This window comes from Ranitomeya variabilis, chromosome 5, assembly GCF_051348905.1.
Source record: "Ranitomeya variabilis isolate aRanVar5 chromosome 5, aRanVar5.hap1, whole genome shotgun sequence".
Classification (NCBI taxonomy): domain Eukaryota; kingdom Metazoa; phylum Chordata; class Amphibia; order Anura; family Dendrobatidae; genus Ranitomeya; species Ranitomeya variabilis.
The window spans coordinates 88886890-88912784 of NC_135236.1; the positions used below are offsets into that span (position 1 = coordinate 88886890).

At 45.1% G+C, this 25895-nt stretch overlaps 1 protein-coding gene across 1 annotated transcript in view; it reads left to right on the forward strand.

The window, feature by feature from the left end:
* Positions 1 to 5828: 5828 nt before the first annotated feature.
* Positions 5829 to 25895, forward strand: part of SEMA4C (semaphorin 4C) — a 30772-nt gene continuing 10705 nt past the window's right edge. The window contains exons 1-6 of the mRNA XM_077262882.1: positions 5829 to 6095; positions 23482 to 23611; positions 23898 to 24049; positions 24144 to 24206; positions 24654 to 24752; positions 25760 to 25856. Of these exons, the coding sequence (XP_077118997.1) occupies positions 23518 to 23611; positions 23898 to 24049; positions 24144 to 24206; positions 24654 to 24752; positions 25760 to 25856 (505 nt within the window). The 5' untranslated portion in view covers positions 5829 to 6095; positions 23482 to 23517. The remainder of the gene's footprint in view (positions 6096 to 23481; positions 23612 to 23897; positions 24050 to 24143; positions 24207 to 24653; positions 24753 to 25759; positions 25857 to 25895) is intronic.

Below are 25895 nucleotides of genomic sequence, written 5' to 3' on the forward strand. Positions count from 1 at the left end.
CACCTTATTTCTCTCCTTTGACTTCTCAAAAGCTCTTACTGTTCTCATTCATTCACAGCTGAACTACTGCAACTCTCTACTAATCGCTCTCCCTCTTACTAAACTCTCTAATCCATCCTGAATGCCGCAGCCAGGATCATAGTTCTACCCAGACACTAGACCAATGCTTCCACTCTGTGCCAGTCATTGCACTGGTTACCCATCAGCTACAGAGTACAATATAAACCTATCACTCTCACCCACAGAGCTCTCCACACATCTGCACTACCTTGCATCTCCTCCCTCATCCCTGCCTACCACCCAACACCCAATCCATGCACTCCATTCTGCTAACAATCTGAGATTGACTGCCCCCATAATCCCACTCCCACTTCTGTCTATATAATCCAGCTAACTTCCAGTGGTCAGTAGCACTTAGAACCTGTACACATACAGACCGGCTGATGCAGCCTTATTTGATTACCCTTATTTATTATAATGTTGGCTGGAACATACATTACACACACTTTTAACCTTTTGTGTCACCCTCACTACTCACACAGTGTAATGCCCTATAGCCCCCTATACACAGTAGCCTGATATATACAGTATGTTGGCCCCTTTGCACCCTATACACAGTAAGATGTCCCATAAAAAAGAAAGCTTTTACTCACTGAATCCTGGTTCTCCATTCACCACAGCCTCCATGTCCTCTTCCAGCTTGTCAAACATTTGGTCAATGCAATGATTCCACTGACCACCTCACATTTCCGGCAAGGCAACAGCCATCAGCAGGGCGCAAGCAGCCTGCAGCCAGCCGGAGTAATTGATGGAGCAGTGAGCTGATGGCTGACGGACCACCGACGGACCGGCCAGGATTGTTTAATGACCAACTGACCATGATGTATCGGATCTTTTAGGGTATTCTGACATAACACTCAACTTGAACTCATAATAACATTTGTACCTTTTTTGCTTATTTTTTGCTGTTTTTCAATGTTTTTCATTTGCGCCTTATTTTTTTAAATGGCACCTTTTTTAAAGTCTATTGTATGTGTGTTCGCCTGTGTTTTTTTGTTTGCCATTATGGGAGGGGTTTTGCGTTTCCATTGTTTTTACTGGATTCATCATTTAGGACTTGCAAAAACTTGTTACAAATGTACTCCAGTCTCTCAATGAAGACATTTTATGTATGCCTCAGACATTTTTGAGCAATTTTTGCAACATTTCGGGAAGCACGTGGCTTTTTGCATTGCTAAAAAGTCACAAACAATGTTTAAAGGCAAAAATAAAGACCATTTTAGACTTCGGTCAAATTTATGAACCGGGTACGCCATTGTGAAAAATGTGGAGCTAAAAAAGGCAACGAATACCACAAGTAAAAAAAAAATGCATAAAAAAATTGCATATGATAAAACGGAGCCATAGAGTGTAATCTGCTGTCATGGAGATGTATGTCTGTACATTACTACATTAAAAGAATACATGTGTGCGCACAAATGCCCCGTCCAGATCCGCTGAACTCACTGGCCAGACACCGGTGGACCTGGGACAGGTGAGTACAGCGTGGTTTGTTTTCTCTTTAAAGTAAATTGCAGCCAAGGGAGAAATTTAATTGAAAGGAAACAACCCTTTTAGACTATGTGCACACGTTGCAGATTTTTCTGCGGATGCGCAGTCGATTTGCAGCAGTTTTCCATGCGTTGTACAGTACCATGTAAACCTATGGAAAACCAAATCCACAGTGCACATGCTGCGGAAAATACAGTGCGGAAACGCTGCGTTGTATTTTCCGCAGCATGTCAATTCTTTGTGCGGATTCCGCAGCGGTTTACACCTGCTCCACAATAGGAATCCGTACAAAATCTGCAGGAATTCCGTGGTAAATCCGCAGATAAAACGCAGTGTGTTTTACCTGCGGATTTTTCTAAAAAGGTGCTGAAAAATCCGCACCAGAATCCGCAACGTGTGCACATAGCCTTAAAGGTCTTCTGCTGTGAAAAAAATCTGCCAAAAATTGTATAGATTTTTCTTTCGGATCTTGTTACTTGCTTAAGGAAATTATGCGGATTTGCAACATCTTTTACACTTTGCTTTGTAAAAGGTGAAATGTGCAGCGTAAATCCACAAAATAAATGGAAATGATTTCAGTTATTTTATGCTTTGGATTCTCTGCAAAATGTGTCAAAAGCTCCTCTACAATGCGGGTACTTTTAATTTATAGTGGATTTTCCGTTCAGAGAATAAGGCCATGTTCACAAATTGCGGGTTTTTTTGCAGGCAAAATTTGCTCTCTTGGCAGTAAAGAAGCAGCTTCAAAAAAGCAGTTTTTGCTGAATATTTGCTGTTTTTATTGTCTGTTGTGCATGCTGTTAAAGTTTAGTGCCCCCCCCCAAAAAAAAAAACATGATGCAACCTCCGTAAGGTTTTGGTGCCAAAAAACACAGCAAAACGGATACCTGCGTTTTTTTGCACTTACTCATTGCTTTCTATGGGTCAAAAAACGCTTCAAAGATGCTGAAAGAAGTGACCTGCTGCAATTGCAGCAGTTTTTCAAATCAGTCAGGAAAAAACCCCCAAGTTATGTGCATGAGATTTCTGAATTCTCATAGACTTTGCTTGTACTGTTAAAATTTGCATAAAAAACGCAGCAAAATTTGTGGATTCGCTTGCTGGAAATTTAGAGAAAATAATCTTTCCACAGCAGTGGCTTTATTCTGCGAATATTAGTGCGTCTTTTGTAATTTATAAGGTGAAAGGTGCGTAAAATCGGCACTTTTTCTGCTGCAGAAATGATTCGGGGGATACACCAGGAGAGAACGTACCTTCTTCTCTTGTGGGTTCGCTGAGTTTTATGTGCAGATTTCTCTCACATAGACTCGCATGGAAAATGCACAGAAAAAAAAAAACGCCACCGCATTTTTAGTGCATTTCTGCGGTTGAAAAGTATCAAAACTGCATGTAATCCTCACCGGGCTGTATCAATAGATCAATATAGTTTTGTCAAAACCAAATACCATAAAGTATTAAAAATTAAGTAGCTTTCATTAAAACATAAAAAAAAACAAGAAGACAAAAAAAGCAGCGTCAAAAACATGATAAAAACTCATGAAAAAAATGCACTAAAAACGCAATAAAAAACACAGGTATGTAACCTAATAGATGAAGAAAATCTGAAACATCAAAAACTCACCGAAAGCTTATTGCTTATTGAAAAAAAACTACAAAAAAAGCTGAAAGAAGTGTCACGATCCAGATTTTAAAAACGCTGAAGTTTTCCAATTCAGCCAGAAAAAAAAGCGTGTGCATGAGATTTCTGAAATCTCATAGATTTTTGCTGGTACTGTAAAAAGCTGTCTTTAATCTGATACAAAACGCAGCGTGTGAACATAGCCTTAGCTTGACTGCGTTTGGTATGTAGATTTTGCTCAGATTTGCAGCATCACACAGGACCAGCTAAGTAAGGCTTCTTTCACACTTGCGTCGTTTGGCCTCCGTCGCAATCCGTCGTTTTGGGAAAAAAACGGATCCTGCAAATGTGCCCGCAGGATGCGTTTTTTCCCCATAGACTTGTATTGCCGACGGATCGCGATGTATGGCCATACGTTGCGTCCGTCGTGCACTGGATGCGTCGCGTTTTGGCGGACCGTCGTCACGAAGAAACGTTCAAGGGAACGTTTTTTCATATGTCGGGTCCGCCATTTCCTACCGCGCATGCGCTGCTGGAACTCCGCCCCCTCCTCCCTGGGACTTTAGAATGGGCAGCGATTTCACAGTGAAATCAGATATCATTGTGGAAATGGTTCGGCCGCGGGTTAAGGTGCAGTAGGGGTTCGGCCTGTGTGTAACGTGGCCAGTCACAGCCTTAGGGCTCATTTCCACATGCGAGGCACACGTCCGTATCTCGCATGTGGAAACCAAGCTCTGGCGCCGGCACTTTGGAGCGGAGCTGTGCAGCTCCATGTGTTCCTATGGGGCCGCACGCTCCGCTCTGGAGTGCCGGCTCCACAGCTTGGTTTCCACATGCGAGATACGGACGTGTGCCTCGCATGTGGAAATGAGCCCTTAGCCGGACAGCACAGATAAGGCCTCATTCAGACATCCGTGTTAGGCTGCTTTCACACTAGTGTCGGTACGGGGCCGTTGCGCTGCGTCGGCCCGAGGTACCGACGCATACTGTGAAAAAAATGCCCGACGTGGGCAGCGGAAGCAGTCTTACGACGCTTCCGCTGCCCCATTGCAAGGTCCGGGGAGGAGGGGGCGTTACATGTAACGTTTTTTGTGCCGGCAGTGCGCCAAAACACGATGCAACTGACGGTTGCGACGTGTGGCACTGTGTCGCTAATAAATGTCTATGGAGAAAAAACGCATCCTGCGGGCAACTTTGCAGGATGCGTTTTTTCTCCACAACGACGCATTGCGACGTGCAGTGCCCGACGCTAGTGTGAAAGTAGCCTTAGGTTGCCGTCACACTATCAGTATTTGGTCAGTATTTTACATCAGTATCTGTAAGCCAAAACCAGGAGTGGAACAATTAGGGCTCATTTCCACTTGCGAGGAAAACGGACGAGTGCAATCCGATAAAAAATTGGATTGCACTCGGACCAATGTTATTCAATAGGTGTCTTTTCATTTGCGATTTTTTTCTCAGCCGAAATCGGACTGAGAAAAAAATCGCAGCATGCTGCGATTTGCTGCGAGTCTCGGACGAGACTCGCCAATGCAAGTCAATGGGTGCGAGAAAAAAAACGCATGGAATACGGACCATCCGTATTCCGTCCGTTTTTTACGGACACCTTACCATTCTGTGGCATAGAACACTGTAAATGGTCCTGTAAATGACTGTATAAAAATAGTTGCAGAGAAAAAAAACGGATTGCATACGGATGTCATACGGATGTAAAATGGATGGTGCGATTAAAAATCGCATTGCACTCGCATAACACTCGCATGACAATCGCATATGCTACATCCGTTTGTTTGGTCCAGATTACGGACAGTTTTTTCTCTTGCAAGTGGAAATGAGCCCTTAGAGGAAAAGTATAATAGAAGCATACGCACCACTTCTGTATTTATCACCCACTCCTGGTTTTGGCTTACAAATGATGAGGTAAAATACTGAGGTAAAATACTGACCGTGTGACGGCAGCCTTACATGGGTTACGGTTAACCCTAACCCTAACCCATTATAGTCTGCGGGGCTGTTCACATGTCCGAGCATTTTGCGGCCTACAAAAATAAAGAGACATGTCCGATGATGGTGTCCTAGTGCTGTGCGTTTTTCATGTTCATGATTAGAAGCTTTTGAACAGATTTTTGCTATATGTAAAAAAAAAATTGATGAAAATCGTTTGGGTTTTTTTGCGCATGAGAAAAATCACTGACGTCTGAATGAGGCCTAAAGTGAGACGCTGCGGATTCAAAATTTCCAACAAATCTCCATTTACACTGCAAATATTTTTGTCATCATTTTTTTTTAAATTTCATGCACAACCCAAGATCCGGACAGAAAATCTGCTGCATTTCCGCCATGTGGGAACGTAACCCTAACACGCTCATGCTGTGACGCCTTACAGATGATCAGAAAGAAAAAAAATAAAGCAAATGAGGAATACTTAGGATCAAAACGTGTCACTGTCCTTGCTGGGAGCTGGGCACACATGAGGGGCAGCCCCAGGCCTGGGCAGATCAGTGATGTGCCCCCTGACCCTGTGCCTGCCCTGCATCCTGCAGCACAATACAACCATTATACATATAGAAAGTCTGGTAAGGCACAGCTCACCCCATCCCCCTCTCTGACGTCAGAAAACAGGGCAGGGATTAAGGAGAAGGATGAGAAGAGCTGAGGAGGAGGAGGAGGCTGTAGTGCATCCAGTGCAGGAGAGCAGGACTGGGCAGTGACATGCAGCACAGGAGGCGCTGAGCACCCAGTGCACTACTACACCGAATATCTGGGGACACTGTGGGGACACACTCTGCCCTGGAAGCAGCACATCTGGGACTTTGCAAATTGTGTGTCCAGAGGAGGAGAATCGGCACCAGGAGTGCAGCCTGCACAGGATATTACTGGGATCTCACAGGGGATCAGTAGATCGGAGAGGGATCTCTGGGAGCAGGTGAGCCTGGCAGTGTGTGCATGGAGGTGTGGGGCTATGGCATCCTGCCCAGCGTCTCTGTAGGCTGCTGCTGCACTGTGCATGTATGTGGCTGTATTGTATAGCGCTGTTCACATGCACAGGATTGGATCTGTGAGTGGCTCACTAGGAGTACTTGTACAATTGTGTAGTAGTGATACAGCAGCTGTGGATCTTCCCCCGATGGGCGCTGTGGGTCTTCCCCCGATGGGCGCTGTGGGTCTTCCCCCGATGGGCGCTGTGGGTCTGCCTCTGTTGGGCGCTGTGGGTCTGCCTCTGTTGGGTGCTGTGGGTCTGCCTCTGTTGGGGTGCTGTGGGTCTGCCTCTGTTGGGGCGCTGTGGGTCTGCCTCTGTTGGGGCGCTGTGGGTCTGCCTCTGTTGGGGCGCTGTGGGTCTGCTTCTGTTGGGGCGCTGTGGGTCTGCCCCCGATGGGCGCTGTGGGTCTGCCTCTGTTGGGGCGCTGTGGGTCTGCCTCTGTTGGGGCGCTGTGGGTCTGCTTCTGTTGGGGCGCTGTGGGTCTGCCCCCGATGGGCGCTGTGGGTCTGCCTCTGTTGGGGCGCTGTGGGTCTGCCTCTGTTGGGGCGCTGTGGGTCTGCCTCTGTTGGGGCGCTGTGGGTCTGCTTCTGTTGGGGCGCTGTGGGTCTGCCCCCGATGGGCGCTGTGGGTCTGCCTCTGTTGGGGCGCTGTGGGTCTGCCCCCTTGTAAATAGTCCTATAAGTCTGTATCTTGTAGCACACGAGCCCTATAATCAACTGTGTCTATGGTGATAACTGCACCCAAGTAATTGTGACGCACGCACGCACACACACACACACACACACACACACACACACACACACACACACACACACACACACACACACACACACACACACACACACACACACACACACACACTATATGGTGATCCACTCCCCAAGTTATAATGCTACAAATTATGATTTGTGCCATATCCACAATGGTGTCTGTATTACACACTTAGGCACAATTGTGTGAATAAGTCTCAAGAGTGCAACACAATAGACACAGTTGTGAATACGGCACAAGACAACTATACAAGTCCCGCACTATTTTTTGTAGTACCTGTGATAGCGCTCCTATACTGTCTGTGAAAAACATCGATGAAAATCAGACTTGTGAATGAGCCCTAATAATGATTGATAGCACTAGACACAACTGTGCATAGATTTGTCTTGTGCTATATTCACGACTGTGTGTTGTGTTGCACACTAAAGACAGTTGTGCGTCTTTGATCTTAAAATCATAAATGCAGCACTTTACACACACTTGGTGTTTAGCCTTAGATATAATGCTATCATCACACACAATTGTGTACAGTGTTGGAGTTGTATAATTGTGGTGTGTATTGTGCACACTGTTGGGCGTCTCTGGCGTCTTGCGGTGGATGCACAGCGCCGCACACTTGTGTGGAGTTGTGCCCCATGTTGGGGGCTGGGAGGATTTCTTGCTGACTAGCAGAAGTCTGGACAGTATAAAGAGGAGGGGAGAGATTTGTATATAGTGTAATGGGGGAGGGGATTGGTGTATGGAGGGGGGAGGTTTGCACGTGTATGTGTAAGGGGGGGTTGTGTGTATCTGTAAGATCTGACCCAGAACTGAGGCTGGCTCACATACATATTGTGGCCTGGCAGGGTGGCAATGTGTGAACGTGCCAGTTGCAGGAAGACTTTTTACCTCGGGCTCTAATAATTCCTCCCGACAAGCTCCGACCTGAGCTGCTGGCTCTTAATCTGCCCCTTTATATCTATAGGGCTGTGGCGGAGGAGAGGCAGACTGGCATTGTGCAGCACTCTGGTGATTCCGTCTCTGCCAGGCTGGAGTTGGCGTAGAGCAGATGTGGGGTGGATACAGGGCACTCACTACCGCCGGCTTCGGGCCTCTGATCACTGCGCCGGCAGCTGGGGGCATTGGCGCTGTAGCTAATCTGATTTCAATGACGGATCATGTAACTAATTTTCCAGATGGGATGACTGCATTGGTGAATTATCATCAAATTACATCGGCCGGCCATCGCTGTGGCTTGTGTTACTGGTCAATAGAACGGGTTTTGTCAGGCAGATTGCTCCGTTCCCATTAGATGACCTCATGCCTGTGTGTATGGCCGGTTTGGGGCCACCTGGTGCGAGATTGTATGATGTATCCTCAGTATAAGTTGACGTTTTCAGGGGAAATCCATGGAGCCGGTTTACAGTCGTCAGTTCACTGTCTCTTCCTTATGCCGTATTCTCCGCTCCCATCTGTAATGATCACAGTATGGATGGAGATGGCGAGTGACTCACTCCTGCCCGCACAGGCCGGGTGCTCCTCATAATGCAGACATGGCCATGTGGGACTGCTATCTTATCTGAATTATTAATAATACAAAATCTGTGCCGGCTGCAGATAAACCCCAATTTCCTGCTTCCCTCATCCTTTTCGGCACAGCTGCCAAGATAACTTCTCCTGCTAACTTGTCCACTTGCTCCGGTCATACACCCGACGGGGTTCAGGGATGTATCTGAAATTTCTCCTGACATTTCAAGACCTCAGGTGGCATCAGGCCTTAAATTAAATTGTTCAATTTAGTCTTCTGAGGAATAATTAAAATAATTTTTAGTGAGTGCCATTGTGACTGGAGTTGTGTTAGCGGCTCACACTTTTCTGCTAGTCCGTTTCAGATCGTTGGGACCGGGCAGATATTGCCGCAACGTATTTGTTGCGTGTTAAATTCAGCCTGATGGATACAGTTTAAAAAGACCCCTTACATATTAAATAAGTGTTGAACCCACTGAATGTGTCTCTATCCAACATATGGAGGGTTTCTGATTGCCCCCGAACACACAATTTTGGGGGACGGAAGGGTCCACTTGAATTTTTCAATGGCCGATCCTTATAGTCGCTCCAGGGGTCTGGCAGTGGTTCTCCATCGTCATGTTCTCAAACTCCACATAAACTCTCCAAATCCTCCTCAAAAGATTGACTTTTCTGCTCAGAAAACTCAGTAAAAAGACTGCATATATCCTTAGGGTGTGTGCACAATGAGTCTTTGGTCTTTTGAGGAGGATTTGGAGGGTGTCTGCATCAAAAACTCCTCAACAACTCTGTAAACGCTTTCTTAGAGAACACGATATCTTGTCCCGGTGTATGGGAGAGTCTGGAAATATGTCTGTCAGCTGAACGATCGATCTAATGTGTATGGCCAGGTTGGTGGGATTCCATTACGATGCTGCCACTGTAAGACATGGTGCATAATTAAATTAATTCAGAAAACTTTTCCGGCATGCACAAGAGACAATACAAAACACAGCAAAACCTGCTTTTTGTAAGCAGCTTCTTTACTTCCAAGAGAGCAAGTTTTGCCTCCAGACAAAACGCAACATGTGAACATAGCCTAAGAGTTTGAGCTGGTTGTTATGGCCGCCTTCACTCCTGGTCGATCAGTGTCCCTGTTCTCAGCAGAGTTACAGTCCATTGAAATGAATGGAAGATGTAGGAAAAGCGTTCCATCCCCAGGATCATGAGGCCCAAATGGTCAGAACCCTAATCACACTTGGGTTAATAGCATTTTGCTATAATTCTGCTTTCAGGTACTGTTTTAACAAGCTAGCTGAAGTTGTTTGTCTTTCCTCCCTCTGCTGTGCAGTCTGTTATTCCTTGTTATCAACCATCTCAGCCTGAAAAGATTCTTAAAGGAGTTGACCACATGTGAGGAAATTTTCATCCTATTACTGAGTAATATGCACACTGTCGGGATTCGACTCCGCTTACTGTTTCCTGCGGTCGTCACATGACCACAATGCTCAAGAGAACAGTGAGAGAAGCGGCGGAGACTCTATTTTGAATGTGACTATGCAAATCGTGTACTTGCGGTCATGTGACAGCCGTTGGAATTGGCACAAGGAGCCGAATCTTAACAGCGTTCACGTTACATACTGCTAGTAAAAAAAAATAAAAATTTTTAGGGGTGGACAGCCATTTTGAGGGCCTTTTTACATAGGATCACCTAAATGTTTGTTTCCGATCATTGCCAGGTAATTTAAAACATCGCTTCATGTGGGCGAAAAATGTCACTGCTTGTCTCCTGTAAACGGGAGATGTGCCACCGACAGTTATGTAATGAGTGACCGGAAGACGCCTGACCCATCGTAGGAGCCCCTGCTCCCGCCATTGTTACTCAGAAGCGAGTTCCCTTGGACTTACGAGAACGCTGCTCGCTCTGGACAGTTTATCAACCTGTGTTATGAGGTTTCTGACTGAATGGAAAAGATTGAAATAAAATGTCTCCTCCTTTCCAGTTCATTCATAGAAGCTCCCAGTGAAGTCTCGCTCTACATAAGTAACTAGAATAGATTATTCTCCAGATCGATGGATGGAAGACTCCCATATTGATCTAGAGCCATAACTCTGCCGTGCTGCCGGAAGTATGGATCTGTACGGTATATGGAAACTAGTCATCTAAGATTGCATTTATAAGTGTACGGCGTGGTTATAGTATATACCCCCACACTCAAGGTCTGCATCTTATACAGTCACCTTGGCTGTCGCCATCACTGTTTGGTTATTTTAATTTACCAATATAAACCGCTTTAAGGTGTCACTTTTGAAGATTTAGTAACCGGAACGCAGGACTATGGCAATATACAGAATGGAGGATGTAAAAGCGTGCTGCAGGATATGACGCCGACCATCTGCGTCATTCCATGGCTGTGGTGCCATATCTATAAAAATGTGCAAAGAAAACAACAATTACGAGTTGGCACTACCAAAGTATATTCACAAACTGTGTCTTACTTGATTCTATAGGTGTCATGTGGATTTATTGCTACGAGTGTACTTCACCTCATGTGCTCCCTGTGCTGGATTTTGGATCTGGTCCATGGTTGACCATATACATGAATGAGAACCTCGCTTCCCTTCCGTCTGGTTTCTTGCCTGATCTCTGGTTGATAAAGGAAGTGTGATGTATTATTTCCTTCAAAATTGGGGAAAAATTACAGAAATGAATTGTATGTGAGTCAAATTTAAGTGTTCTGAAGATATGTTGTCAGAAGGAGTGCTCACCTCCTGGTCCCTGGGTGTGTAATATATATATATATATATATATATATATATATATAGATAGATAGATAGATAGATATAATTTTTTTTTTTTTACCTTTTATATACCTTGGATTGGTACAATCAAAAAAAAAATCTGGCCCAAAAAAGGTGCAAAACCCAAAAGACTAAAAGGATAGTTTCTCCTCATTTTCCTTGTCGAGGTGAGCTGTATGCAATCTGTTCATCTCTGGGTACAGAAAGGATTTATAGTAAAGGTTACATTTCAAAGGTGTGTGTGTGTGGGGTTTTTTTTTTTTTTTTTTTTCCCCTTCCCCCAATTCCTGAGCAAGGGACAACCTCCACTCAAAAGCGACAGGATAATTGTCTAACCTTAGCCATTGATTGTATTACTACACTGCGGCCCACTACTTTAGAAAAAAAAAAAAAACACAGGGAGGTTGAAGCAAATATTCATTCGGAAGCCTGAAATCTACAGTACTGAGTAATTAAAACAGGAAACTCAAATTTCCTTTTAGCGCTAACAGATTTACAAGGTGGATTTTTCATATAAAGTGACTCTTCCACCGCAGGATGCATCATCACTTCCTTATCAGTGGGGGTCGGCCTGCTGGGACCCCTCCATTTCTTGCTCCCAGTCATCAAGTACTTTGTATTTTGCAGGTGAAATCTGGATCGCTACTTCAGAACTGTTTTGGGTCCCAAAGCTTGGACCCCCACCAATTAGGATTAGGTGATGGCATATCCTAGCAATATGTCATAACGTTAGCTGAGAATACCCCTCTTGGCTTCTCATCATTGGGTCACTGTACTTTAGAAGCCATGTAGATGATTTTGGAAGCCAATCTGCCTTTTCAGTAGCCAGACTAGTGGGACTTATTAAATGAAAATTTGTACGCGGAGGCCTGAGAGTCTTCAGAGATGTCGGTACAGTGTTAATATACATCATTGCTAACATTTGGGCTCAGATGCTGGATACGGGGTGGCATGTGTTTCCGTCACCTGCCGCCTGTATTGTCCCTCTCCCATCTGCAGGGCTGACGTCAGTCTTGCAGCCCTTGTGTCAGATTCCTTACTGTTATGAGATGTGCCCTTATTGAGGATGTCGGTTTGTCATCTGTCTGAAGTTGAGGGGTCACAGCTGGCGATTACCTGGCACTTGGGGCTGACTAGCTTCCTCCTCAGCTGGCGTTACCTTAGGGTTCAGGTTGGTCTGCAATTTGGAGCTATTGAGATGGGGGAGGGGTGCATTGTTAATGGATAAGGGGTGGAGGAGACTACAGCCATTGATAAAAATCCTGTAATATTGGACCTGAGTGTCTGCTAAACCTGTTCCTGATGTGTATTGTAGCCTATTTAGGACATCTACATGAGCGTTTTGCTGGTGTCCTCTACCTCGTAGTAAAGAAGTGCAGAACTTCACCCCTTATTCTATCGCATTTAGACTTTTCACACTTTTTTGTGAATTTTCACTCTGACCAATCTGACAAAATACTTTACCATCCATTATCCAAGAAGCTACTGTCAAAATGGTTGTCCTTCTTGTTGACACTTTTTTTTTTCTTTTATACATGGCCACCACAAAAGCACAGAGCATCGCATATCTCTGTAAATTAATAGTTGGGTGATAACAACATTTAGTTTTCTTAACATAATGCTTACATGTGACAGATTTCCTTGAAGAAGGCGATCTCTCCTTACTCCCCCATAAACATGTACAATCGGTTCCACCAAATGTTCAAGTGTTTTTCAGGAGAAGAGCGGAGTAGACTGCTGCCAAATACCTCTGGCGATGGCTTCTTCCTGCGAAAACAAGAACGATTGGGTGTTGTAATTCTTCCTGCCCAATCCTTGTTCCATATCTCCTTCATCTTCTCTTGCGGAGTCGTGTGTGTAATATATTGTAAAGATCCACCGTGGCGTCAGTGTAAACAGACCCTAAATGTGACCAGACTCCTCAGATAAATGTTGACTCAACCCTCTGATTTTGGTGGGACTCGTTGACCATCTATAGAGCCCCATATACACTCAATAAGTCAGCCAACCATCTAATGTGTATATTGCTTCTAGGAGAGAAGGATTCGGCCCGTTAAATTTCCACAAATGATCCTTTTGTTCAGTGTCGAGACAAGGCACTGTTGGCGTATAGGGAAGTTGGGAAAGATTGCTGTTGTCCAAATTACCAATATAAAGTGTATTGGGGGTGTCATGACTATCCCCATGCAGATGTCAATGGGGGGGGTTAAGGGTTGTGGGAGGGAAGAAAAGTTAGGCATATTGGGTTCCAACATGCCTAACCAATTTATCCTGTGGGCAAGTAAGTGCTTTTAGAGATGTCTTGCTATGTGTAAAGGCCGACAGTTGGCCAAACATGCCTATATTGATGGCATCGGTAAATGGTTTGTGTATGGAGCCTTCCCAGTCTCCCCGATAGATGATGTCAGGGGAGATAAGGATCCGGTCTGTTGCTCGCCCTGGAAATAAGCAGCATAGGCTCTTGGACAACACAGGAGCTTTTGACCAAGCATTCCTTTATATGGGCCAGTTGGGAGAAAGGTCGGCCATACGTATATGGGGGCTTGTACTCCCTTCTCCCCTACCGCTTGGCTGAGCGGAGGTGTTTGGTAGGACCTTGGCTAAATGCACATTTATACCGCCATATGTTACTGTCCAGCAGATACGGTTATGCTTGCGTAAGCACATGCAGTGCGATGAAAGCCTTTATTTCAGGTCTTCACAGTCAGCAGGTATAATGGTGAGCCACACCTTAGGAGATGATTGCTGTGGTGGAATAATGGCAGCTATTGTCTGTATAGGGTTTTGGTACAATGTTTATTGTAAATGGTGATAATGTGTAAGAATAGTCATCTCCATACACAGATCCTTTCAAACCTATGACACCGTGCAGAGTCCTCTCCCGTCTTTCCTTGAGCCGGTCTCGTGTTTACTCTGCAGGGTGAAATCCTCAATTATATGGGAGAGTCGGCTACAAATAATCTCAATCAATGGGTGATAATCGTCGTGCCGAGTGAAAGCGTCACCCTGGGTGCTGTACCGTCTTCCTGGTTGGTTGTTTTGGAGAGGATAGACTTGGTGTATAATATATAGATATATTCTGAGTTTGCAGTACTAGAAAAGTCAGAGCGGTTGTCTCTAAACTTTGTCATAGATGTAGCAGAGATCAATTTGTCTTTGGACTCTGGTTATTTATGATGACTTGAACCAGGTGTCAGTCGGCTCTACTGAATCGATAACTTGTGTTTGTCAAAATTGTGATTCATGTCTGGGATAGTAGTTGGTGTGGGTTCTCTTCTGGTGAGTAGATGTGTCTTTTGTGTTTTTTTTTTTTTTTTTTCTCAAAGCCAATGTACATATCTGAGACCTGAATAATTGGGGTCCTCAGAAGTTAATGCTTACAGATATGTGGCGCCCCAGGGTCCTGGTCGTCACAGTAGCATTGCTTTCCTCACAGAGAGTGATGTTACGCTTGAAGGCAAGAAGGGATAACTGCAACCAGGTACCACAAACATGCAACACATTCACACTCCGAGCCACCAGGGGGAGCTTTTGATCCTACTTGCTAGGTGACTCCCCATAGCTATATTACTAGTAGTCTGTAGGGAAAGTTAGTTAGTTCCAGGAAGGTTTCAGGAGACAGACTGGATCAGTCTGAGGCAGAAGACGGTTTACGGAGCTGTGTAGCGACAGTGCAGCAGCTCCTGGAAAGAGACATTGAGAAAGCCGAATACATTGCAGAGAGCATGCAGGAGAGCAAAGCACAGGAGAGAATACCAGGGGGAGACTACCCCCTAGCAGGCTGCCTCCTTCTGAGGCGCAGAGACCGGTAGCCAGAATACCAAGAGGGAGTAAGAACCTCTAGGGCTTACATCAGAGACCGGCAGGACAGCTGAACTCCAAGTTACCTGTCTGACCTAACACCCAGGAGGCACAGTGGCACCCTTCAGAGCCCAGGGCGTGCTAGAGTCCCTATAAACAGCCTCAAGCCACCAGCCATACGGGTTATGTCCTATCCTACCCGGGGGACAGAGAGAGAAAGATAACATCTGTGAGGACCTTATGCGGAGCTTTAAGCCGTAAGGGACTACAACACCATGGCGCCAGAGGAAGGCTTATGATTTCCACCTGGGTAAGGAGACTCCTAACTTGCCTTCAAACTGGCCTGACCCTGCCTGCCCTGTGATCTGGTGCTCTGGACTGCGGATGCTGAAGTCTTCAGTAAACCAAGGTAAAGAGACTGCAACCTTGTGTCCTCATTCTTTACTGCACTCTTCACCATCTTCCATCTACACATCGGGAGCCCTGAGGATATACTTCACCTGTGGGAAGTTATACCATCTAGCTGCCATAACCTTTACCCCAGAGGATCCCTTAAAGCAGCGTCGGTCTCCACTGACCGAATACCACAGGTGGCGTCACGAACATAAACTTTATTCCCTTTAATGACCTTCCTCTTTTACATGGGCGCCCAGGGCCACGGACCGTGACAACCCCCGTGTGAACACCACTGGACAGGTACCGAGTACCCCACGGCCCTGGCGGGCGACTCAGATACGTAGAGTCTAAGGGTGGGTTTATACCACTCGACTTGCGGCACCTAATGATCAGCTACTTGTTTTCTGATCAGTGGTGGCTTAAAATCCTATTTAGACAGACAAGACCACCTTTAGTGTGCTCACAGTACAACTGGTAATAGATCTGTGCGCATAGGCCGCCATTGCTCTCAGCAGCACAGGTGCTGTATACACAGGATGTGCTGCTGAGCAAGATTGTTGTATTTTTCAGCAAACCAAAAGATCATTTTATCTGACAAATTAAATGAATAGGATGAGCTTTCCAAGCCATTTTAAAGCGTTCATCCACTTCGAAGACTAAGCCTAAGGGGTCATTCAAACGTTCCTTTTTCTCATGAGTTCTATTCATATTTTTCACGTGTTGCGCCCTTAATTATTCTAGTCAATGGCGCTGTGCACATGTCCTTGTATTCTTGCAGATTGTGTTTAGGGATCAAACTCGCCAATGGCAGTCTATAGGTCCTTAGAAAAAATTGGACAGGGCTCTGCCATCCATGTGCTGTCCATTGTTTACGGACTGTTTGGAGAAGCTTGAGAAACCTTCATCTTTGTGGGTTCCCCCCTCCCTTCATCAGTGGAAAAACCAATGAAAATCAGTTTCCCGTTACTTTTTTTTTTTTTTTTTTTTATCAAAGCACTGATGAAATTGAGCCCTTTACGTGGACTATCACTGTTTGCAGCCTCATTTCCCGATAAGTGTGGTGTAAACAGGCTGTCGATATACATGAAAAGCAATCTTGTTCCCAGTAATCGGCCATTTTGGGCTTAAGGTGCATTTACATTACACTCTGAGTGCCTGATGAACTGTGTGTGTGTGTGTGTGTGTGTGTGTGTATATATGTGTATATATTTTATATTAATATTAGTTTTTATTTATTTATTTTTTTGGGCCTAAAGGATCGTCGTGCTCGGCAACACAACCTGTGGTATAAACGGGACGTGCTACCGAGGACAGTGGCAGCCAATGTGCGCTGAATGGTGTATTACCAGGCATATCTGAAGTGTGATCCGCCTGTCTAAACTGCCTAGTAATAGACCGCTTCCAGCAAACATGCTGCGATTGGAGGTAATTTAATGCTTCGCATCGGCTGGTGTAAATGCACCGTTAGGAGGCTCTTATGTTGGATTACTGACTAGAATTTTGGTACAGTGCCTCCCCATGATGACTGTTTTAGGGTCACACACATCCTAGCGTGATAGTTCCCAAACTAAGATCAGTCTTGGGTTTTCACCAATGATGGCAGTCATTAGGGTAAGTGCTTGGAGGAGAATCACAGCCATGTCACTGCAGTATAAAATCGTAGGCCCCGATTCATCAAGATTGGAGTTTTGTACACCAGCCTTAAAGTGAACCTGTCATCGTGAAATTGTAGTCAATCTGCAGGCACCATGCTATAGAGCAGGGGGAGCTGAGCAGACTTATATATAGTTTTGGAAGAAAAAAATCTGTATAACCTGTGATTTGCTCATTTTAAATCTGTGGTTTTCAGTCCAGTGGGCAGTCCGATTAGTGACTGACAGCTTTCTTTATATTTGTGTGCATACAGAGGTAGCTGTCAGTCACTGATGGGACCGCCCACTGGACTGGAACCCACATAGCAGAGGATTAAATGATTAAAACACAGGTTATACCGACTCTTTTCTCCCAAAACGATATATATATCAATCTGCTCCGCTCCTCCTGATCTACACGAGTGATACCTGTGGATTGGACTACAACTTCCTGGTTCCAGATTCCCTTTTGACGTAGGGCGCTCTGGAGTAAGATATATTAAAGCAGCTCTCCCATCAAAGCTTTCCTCTTAATATATTGCAGTCCTCGTATTGTATAGCACTGTGTGCTTACAATTGCTCCTTTTGCCGTTTTTACCTAGTTAATCCTCTTTTTTTTTTTTTATTTCTGTGCTCTGCTCTATGTAGAATCAGGAAGTCTTATTTTTTTTTTTTTCCTTGCAGAAATCATTCCACTTTTCATCTCCTGACCCAGCTGCTCCCTCCTCCCATCCATCATAGACTTTTGTAGTCTCTGATGACTTGTGCAGAGAAAATTGACCTTCCTGTTTCTACAAAGAACTTTAAAAGGATTCAGCTGGTCAGTAACTAATCACATGATGTCATAGACCTAATGGAAAAGAGAAGAATTAACTGGGTAGAAGTGAAAAATGAGCAATTGTTAGTACACAATGCTATATAATTCCTGCAGTATATAAAGAGGATAAAGCTTTTGATGGGAGGAGGAGGGGGGCTTTTTTAAGATGCGTTCTCCTCTTAGGTTACTTTCACACTAGCGTCGGACGACGCACGACGAATTGCGACGTACCGACGCTAGCAGTGAATGCGCCGCACAACGGGGGCAGCAGATGCTGTTTTTCAATGCATCCGCTGCCCCATTGTGAGGTGCGGGGAGGCGGGGGCGGAGTTCCGGCCGCGCATGCGCTGTCGGAAAAGACGGGAACAACGCACCAAAAAACGTTACAAGCAACGTTTTTTGGTGGCGACGGTCCGACGCAACCGTCGCACGACGGTTGCGACGTGTGGCAATGCTTCGCTAATGCCAGTCAATGGAGAAAAAACGCATCCTGCAAGCACTTTTGCAGGATGCGTTTTTTTTCTGCAAAACGACGCATAGCGACTTGCAGTGCACGACGCTAGTGTGAAAGTAGCCTTAGTGGATTTTGCGCATCTTCCACCTGCCGTGCGTCTCCTCCAGAAATGATACACTGGAAATGTACGCCGTTTCATGGTTGGAGGTATGCCACCTTTGTGGTTTCAATTGTGATGAATTTGGGTGGCCTTGTCAGTTTGGCAAAGTTGGACGGGACTGATGTAAAAATGCCAAAAACCACAATTTTTTTTGATTTGTGACATTTAGAAGAGATTTATTTTAGAATTCTGGTGTAAAACTTTTGAATAGTGGGTATGATCAGTACTGGGTCAAGTACCGCGGTGTCGGGTCACTATACAGCAATAGGGACAGTCCATTAATGTGAAAAGGGGAAAAGCCCCTCTTCTATCCATATGCTGGCTGCTCTTCTAGTAACTATTATTTTGATCACCTTTTTCAAGAACTTATTAATCCGATACTAAAAATCTGTTCGTGTTCTAGATGATTCTTTACTTCCGCCCACATTTACAAACCAGAGACTAAAATGCTCTGAGAGGTTATATTGGAGGAACGGATCCGGAGTGTTGCGCTCCTTTCCCTCTAGGGAGGTTTCTGTTACCGTAATCTGCCTCCTGGCCATTACTGTCTGCCGTGGAGCCAGTGCTGTCCCCTTACCTACGCTCGCACCTAAGATCCATCCAGGGTTACAGCCAAAAACTGAATGACCATGTCTTTTTTTTTTTTTTTTTTAGCAAATCTGTTCTAGGATCAGCAGATTTTGGTGTCTCGGTGGGCTTCAGCGTGCTCCGCAATGTACCCGCTGCCCTCCGATTTTGCTCAGAATATACAATGTGCTGGATCTCAGGAGCCGGTTGATGTTGGCTCCCTGTATGTAGTAACATTCTTGTTTAACCCAGCTCAGTGTCTATGAATATTTTATACGAACGGATAATTTGTACGGAAACCATTATGGCAACAGACACTTAAAGGGATATCATACTGCCTTTTATGACTAATGTTATTCTTTCCACTGAAACAGGCAGTAAAAAAAATATATTGGCTTTTCTTCTGGTTTTAAAGCGAATGAGTCCATGGCAGCAAAATCCGACTGAGCTGGTCAGAGATGATGTGGATATTCCTGCGCTGTTATGTGGTGTGGGTGGATGTTCCTGTGCTGTTGCGTGGTGTGGATGGATGGTGCTGTGGTGTGGATGGATGTTCCTGTGCTGTTGCGTGGTGTGGATGGATGTTCCTGTGCTGTTGCGTGGCATGGATGGATGTTCCTGTGCTGTTGCGTGGCATGGATGGATGTTCCTGTGCTGTTACATGGTGTGGGTGGATGTTCCGGTGCTGTTACATGGTGTTGGTGGATGTTCCGGTGCTGTTGCATGGTGTTGGTGGATGTTCCGGTGCTGTTACATGGTGTGGGTGGATTTTCCTGTGCTGTTGCGTGGCGTGGATGGATGTTCCTGTGCTGTTGCAAGGTGTGGATGGATGTTTCGGTGCTGTGGTGTGGGTGGATGTTCCTGTGCTGTTGCGTGGTGTGGGTGGATGTTCCTGTGGTGTGGGTGGATGTTCCTGTGCTGTTGTGTGGTGTGGGTGGATGTTCCTGTGCTGTTGCGTGGTGTGGGTGCATGTTCCGGTGCTGTTGCGTGGTGTGGGTGGATGTTTCTGTGCATTTACACAGCAGATTTCTGCCATATCAAGCACCGACTGACGTTATAACAAGTTATGCAACGCTTGATTTAAAGGCCCTGATAATCCAGTCTGGCTCTCGTACAGCACATCCCGTGTGTACATGGAGAAAGCTGCTGCTGAAAACAATAATTTTATGCCACATATAATCCCTGTTGCTCTACTGAAGATTGATTAATTGCAGAAATTGGCCACTTTTGACTTGGTGGCAAATCGTCTTCAAAATATATATATATATAATTTATTTTTTTTAATTATGTTGTTACAGACCCATAATGTAGTGGTCAGGTTTTCAAGATCTCTGCTGTCAGTGAACGTAAACCTTCCTTGTTCAGTATCTGGATGGTCGTCGTCATCCGTATACGATCGGTGTGAGTCAGGATGGTGTTTGGCACAGGATCGCCAAAGGATTAAGATGAGTTTCCATGCTAGAAAATCTGCACTCAACCTTAACTTGCTGCAGAATTTTTTGCAGCAAATATGCGTTCTGTGAACTTAACCTTTTATATGTTAAAATCAAATGGTGCTCTGATCTCCCATGGCTAATATTTGCAGATAGAGATGCCGGAGCTCTGTTGGCCAAATTTAAAACAGCGCCTCTCTTCTTCAGTGGCCGTGTCTGGTATTGCAGCACAAATTATTGGGTAACAAATACTGACTCTTTAAACTTGGCAGAATCCGTCTTTGTCCTGATTAATGCAAGCATCCTTTTTACTTTTGGGACTACAAAGCCAAGCATTTCCTATTTTGCCTCCGACAAGCAGAAATCCACAATTCGGATTCCTTATTTGCAGGAAGCGTTCCCGTGAGCGTCGCCCCCTTCATTGTATATTTGGGCCATACCGGAGGGAGCTGTGTTTCTTACAGGAGGAAGTGTCTTTCTGCGGCCTCTTTGCTCCGATCCCAGGAAGTATATCCTGTCTACACTCCCACCTCATCCCTTTCTGCCGCTCCATCCTCCTCCATGATTTTGGCACAGCACAATTTTTTTTTTTTTTTTTTTTTCCCTTGATTTTCTACAATATATTGAGTCACTCTGTTAACGCTTTAACTGCCGCTGCCGAGATTTGCATCAGAAACTTCAAAGTCGTAATAACCTTGTCAAAACGGGTCAATGTCTCAGATCTGTAATTTAATACAGAAATGTCCAGGATTAATCCATATTATGCATCTGCCGAGCAGCGGAAATGCTCCATTATACAACGTAATGGTGGTATTCAGTGTATCGTTCTGTACGGTGGGCACGCGTGGCATCGTAATCCACTTATCTCAGATGGTAAGCGCCTTTTCTTCTCCTCCCCGCACAATCTATGCTAGTGATGACCTGCATGTTAATGTTATGTATACAGAAGTGTGTTGGGGGAAAATGTGGACGTGTGCAGATCCTCCGGAGTGGATTAAGCTGCTTTCCAGTGACTAATTCACTTTCGTGACTCGTGCCAAGCTTGCGGTCCTGCACTCACTCCCACCAAGTTCAGAGCCCGGCTACTCTGGAGCGTAGAGAAATCTCACGTAAGACCCTCAAAATAATTTCTGCACTGGCATCCATATCTTTATATGAACATGGTCTCCATACCAGCATTGGTGTGTTGAGTAGGTCTATCTAAGTTCCCGTCCCATGGTTCCCTAATGGAAACCAAGTTTGGGGCACAGACAATTATCAGAACCAGCACCCCAATAAGATTTCTTCACCACCAGCCATACATGCCATCGGTGGGCAATAGGTTTGAAAATATCCAAACTACCTGAACTTGCAGATATTTCCATTATTGAGAAGCCGCCATTGACTTTATAACGTACGTTAATATTGTATTGGAGGTGACCTGACCCTCCCCTGACAAAAGGGGGGGGAAGGTGAATCGGGATCACTTCCCTCTCCCGAATGATAACACTTGTATGATTGGCTGAGCCGAGCAGCCATCTGTATGATGGGGTCGGAAGGAAGAGCTGTCTGCCAAATCCTGTATATTCGATCGTTTCTTCTTAAAAGGCTGAGGTGAACCCTTAGTGTCGAGGCATCCAAATGCTGGCACGCCGGTCATTGATTCTGTACCTCATTTACTTTACATTTTGAAGGGAAATATTCACTAGAACCAGGAGTGGCGGCGCTACTATAAGATATAGGCCCTTGTTATGTAACCCTGGGCGACCATTTTGTACTGGTTTCGGAATAGTGATTTAAGATTATGCAATGGACTTAACGGAAGCCTGTCACATGAAAAAAAAAAAAAAAAAGCACTATTAATTTGCAGATATGGGGTTAGTCTGCAGGTTAATAGTGTTCTGAACCTGCCCAGCACTGAGAGCCCCGCTGCCAGGAGGAAATTAACTTTATTCCTCCTGGTAGTGTTCCGGTTTCTGTCATTGGAGTGGCACCGACGTGAGTTCAGTCACCGCTCTGTGTATAGAGAGTGCGGCTGTAATCTCTCCCCGGCTCTGAGAGCAGCTCATCTTTAGGGCCTGATAACAGTCAGTGTCTGTCACCCCCGTGACTGAAACCCAAATGCTACCAGGAGGAATAAAAGTTGATTTTTCCACCCGGCATCAGGGGTCTAAGCAAGCAAGTTTAGAACACTATTAACTTGCAAATTAACCCCAAGGAACAGTCTTTCAATAGATGTATTTTTTTATTTAAAGTGAGTGCTTCCTTCAATTGTCGCCGCTCCACTGATTCTGGAACTGGCTTTCTTTTTCTTCTGTGACCCTCCGTTCCAATGTTATGCCCCTTGGAAATATAGATCTAAAAAGTTCCCTTTAACCAACTGGGCGTATACCACAATGTATGTGGGCATGGCCAATGTTCTGATTGGCCAGCATCGGAGGAGAAAATGCAATTGCCCACAGACGTTCTGTGGTATACGCCCAGTTGGCTATATTTCTAGTTCTATATTTCTGGGAGGCATAATTTTGGAACAGAGGGGCACAGAAGAAAAATGAAAAATATTCCAGAATCCGTGGAACAGAGACAATTGAAGGAGGCACTCAGTGAGGGTTATTAGTGGTGAGGGGCTATTACCGACGGGTAATGGAGACTAGCGGGAATTTTTAGTCAATTACCTAATCGTTGTTTGGACTTCCTATCCTCTGTTGCTCGTGACAAAGCGGGGTCCCACAGCCATTTTAATATGGGACCCTACAGTGATGTGTTCCGTCCATCAGTAAAGTATTCACCCAGTGCTAGAGTATGAGAATCTGAGGGTCTTTCTTTCTGTAATGGATACAGCGATCTGGAAAATAGATTGAGGTGGATTTTCTAGAATTACGGAGGGGGTGGAAGAAGGATTTAGACAAATGCATAGATCGTATGGAGCTGTACCTCCTAATATGGCTGAACCTTGGCTGAACTCTATACACTTTGTTATGAAAAGTGAATAATGTGACCCAAGTGTTCTTTTAACGCCCGCTCCCTCTTTTGTAGACTCCCAGACTGTAAGTCGGAGGACCGGACAAGGTGATGATTCCACGGTGGTTGTGTATTTTGGCCCTTTTAATAAGCATCGAAGTCAAAGCATGGAATCAGATGCCACGCAAAACGGTGCGGTATTCAGGTGAGACTGTGTTACTACTGTACGCCACCCCCTCCGCCAAATTTTCCTAAAGAGTGCCAGAAGACAAAGGAAAGCCGATGAGACGGTGCCGCGGTGTGATCCTCCTGGCTCGGGCTGATGTCACCTGTTTTTGTGCAGATCATGTTCCTTCGGGAGGTGATGTCATGGTGTAATTATACCTCTTCTACCCCCGTGTGACCGATAGACGCCATGGTTGGGAGAAGCTTGGATGGAAGATCTGTGCATCTAGTAGTGTCATTAACCACCCTTATTTACATGTCTTTAGGTTTCTCTGAAAACCGCCAGTCCTGGCGTGGTGGCATCTCCCACTACCTAACTCTGACGCTGGATGAAAGTCGGGGGGCGCTCTATGTAGGTGCGCGGGAAATCATATTTTCCTTGGACATTGACAACATTGGAAAGGAGCTGAGACCACCGGTAGGTTAATTATTTGTACAAATTTTACTATTGAAATCCATATATATTCATATGTGAAGTGCAACTTACATAACGTGCGTCTGTCCCCTGTTAGATTATATGGGAAGCCCCCGGGGAAAGGAAGCTGGAGTGTGTCAATAAGGGAAAGAGCAATCAGGTAAAGCAAAAACAGGAGAATACGGTACTTTTTTTCTTTTTTTCTTTCTCTCTTAAAGAGGTTGTCCACTACTTTAACATTGTTGGCTTATTCTTAGAGTAGGTCTTCAATGTCTGATTGTTTGGGGGTTGCACCCCTACCACCACCGCCGATCATCTGTTCTAGGTGTCGGCGGCTGCCAAAAGTGCTCAGTTATGGAGCTGCTCCGTCTACTTATAGTGGCACAGCCGGGTACTGCACATCTGCCAATATCAATAGGGGGTGGATGAGCAGTACAGGCCGCAACCATTATTGGCAGACGACGCGGCTCAATAACTGGGCACTTCGGAACCTAGAACAGGTGATCGGCGGGGATTCCGGGTGTCGCACCCCTACCGATCAGTCATTGATGACCTATCCTAAAAAGTAATGGACAACATCTTTATCGTTTAACATTATTCCTTGCAGACGGAGTGTTTCAATTACATCCGTATCCTTCAGAAGTATAACGAAACCCATCTTCTTACCTGTGGGACCTATGCCTTCCAGCCTAAGTGTGCTTATATAGTAAGTGTTATGTCTGTAGAAAGAAATGTCCTGGATTATCATGGTCTCTAAGAAGGGATGCTGTATTCTCTCCCCCAGGCCAAGAATGGCCTAATCTGTGTAGGGTGCACATACATATTGTGTATGTTAGCCAAAACTAATTTTTGGGGGAGATCGGCTGACCATCTCGGGTGTATAACGGGGTGACAGATGTTAAGAAAAAAAAGGAGTTGGGCAGGTTGGATTTCAGCATGCCTGATCCCTTTGTATCACTGGGAAATAAGCCAACAGAAGTTTTTGGCAGCGGCTTGCTCCCCTCTCCCCATTGAACATGCTGTCATTAACTATCTAAGTTGTAAGACCACTCTGTAATATTCTTCCTTATTTAAACCTTAGCTATGTAATACTACTTTCACTAATCCTATCCTCTGCTGATTCTGTCCCAGTCTACACAGCAAAGTTAGCAATTGGGATTTAGAAAAAAAAACAGGAAATTGCAGCAAATTTTGCATCCTTGGATTATTTCAAGGTGCATAATCGCATTAATTTGTTTTTATTGTAAACTTAATGTAATTTTTGATCCATTGTGCATTATATATGTAATAAGGAACAATAAGTGCGCCGTGGTTATCGGGCAATATCCACATTCTGGTCTCTTGCTTGATGTATCTACATGGATAGAAATATTGGTAATGGAGATGACCATGATGGGTGTGAATACTGAAGTGGGATGTACATCGGAGAGGGGCTGAGATACGGTGCAGTCTTCAGATCTCTTACCTCCTTAGCTGAAAAACCAATTGTTTGGATTCTAACGCTGCCTGAGGAGAGTTCACTGTGTAGTGGTGTAACTTTCCTGGAAAAACCCCTACTTGAATACAGTCATGAACCCAGCGCACAGGGCCGGCAGCCAATATCCTTGTGGTATTGTTTAATAAGTGTCGCTGTCAGAGATGCGTTCCATCTAGAGAATAAGTGTGCTCAATGCCAGGCTGCCTCCTGACAAGCCGTGCTTTCCTCCTGCCCAGGAGCTGTCAACGTTCACCCTGGATAGTGTCAACTTGGAGGATGGAAGGGGAAAATGTCCATATGATCCATCCACGGGCCACACGGGGCTTGTCGTCGGTGAGTAAAGACATCCTAAATTTCTTTCCAGACGTGCGG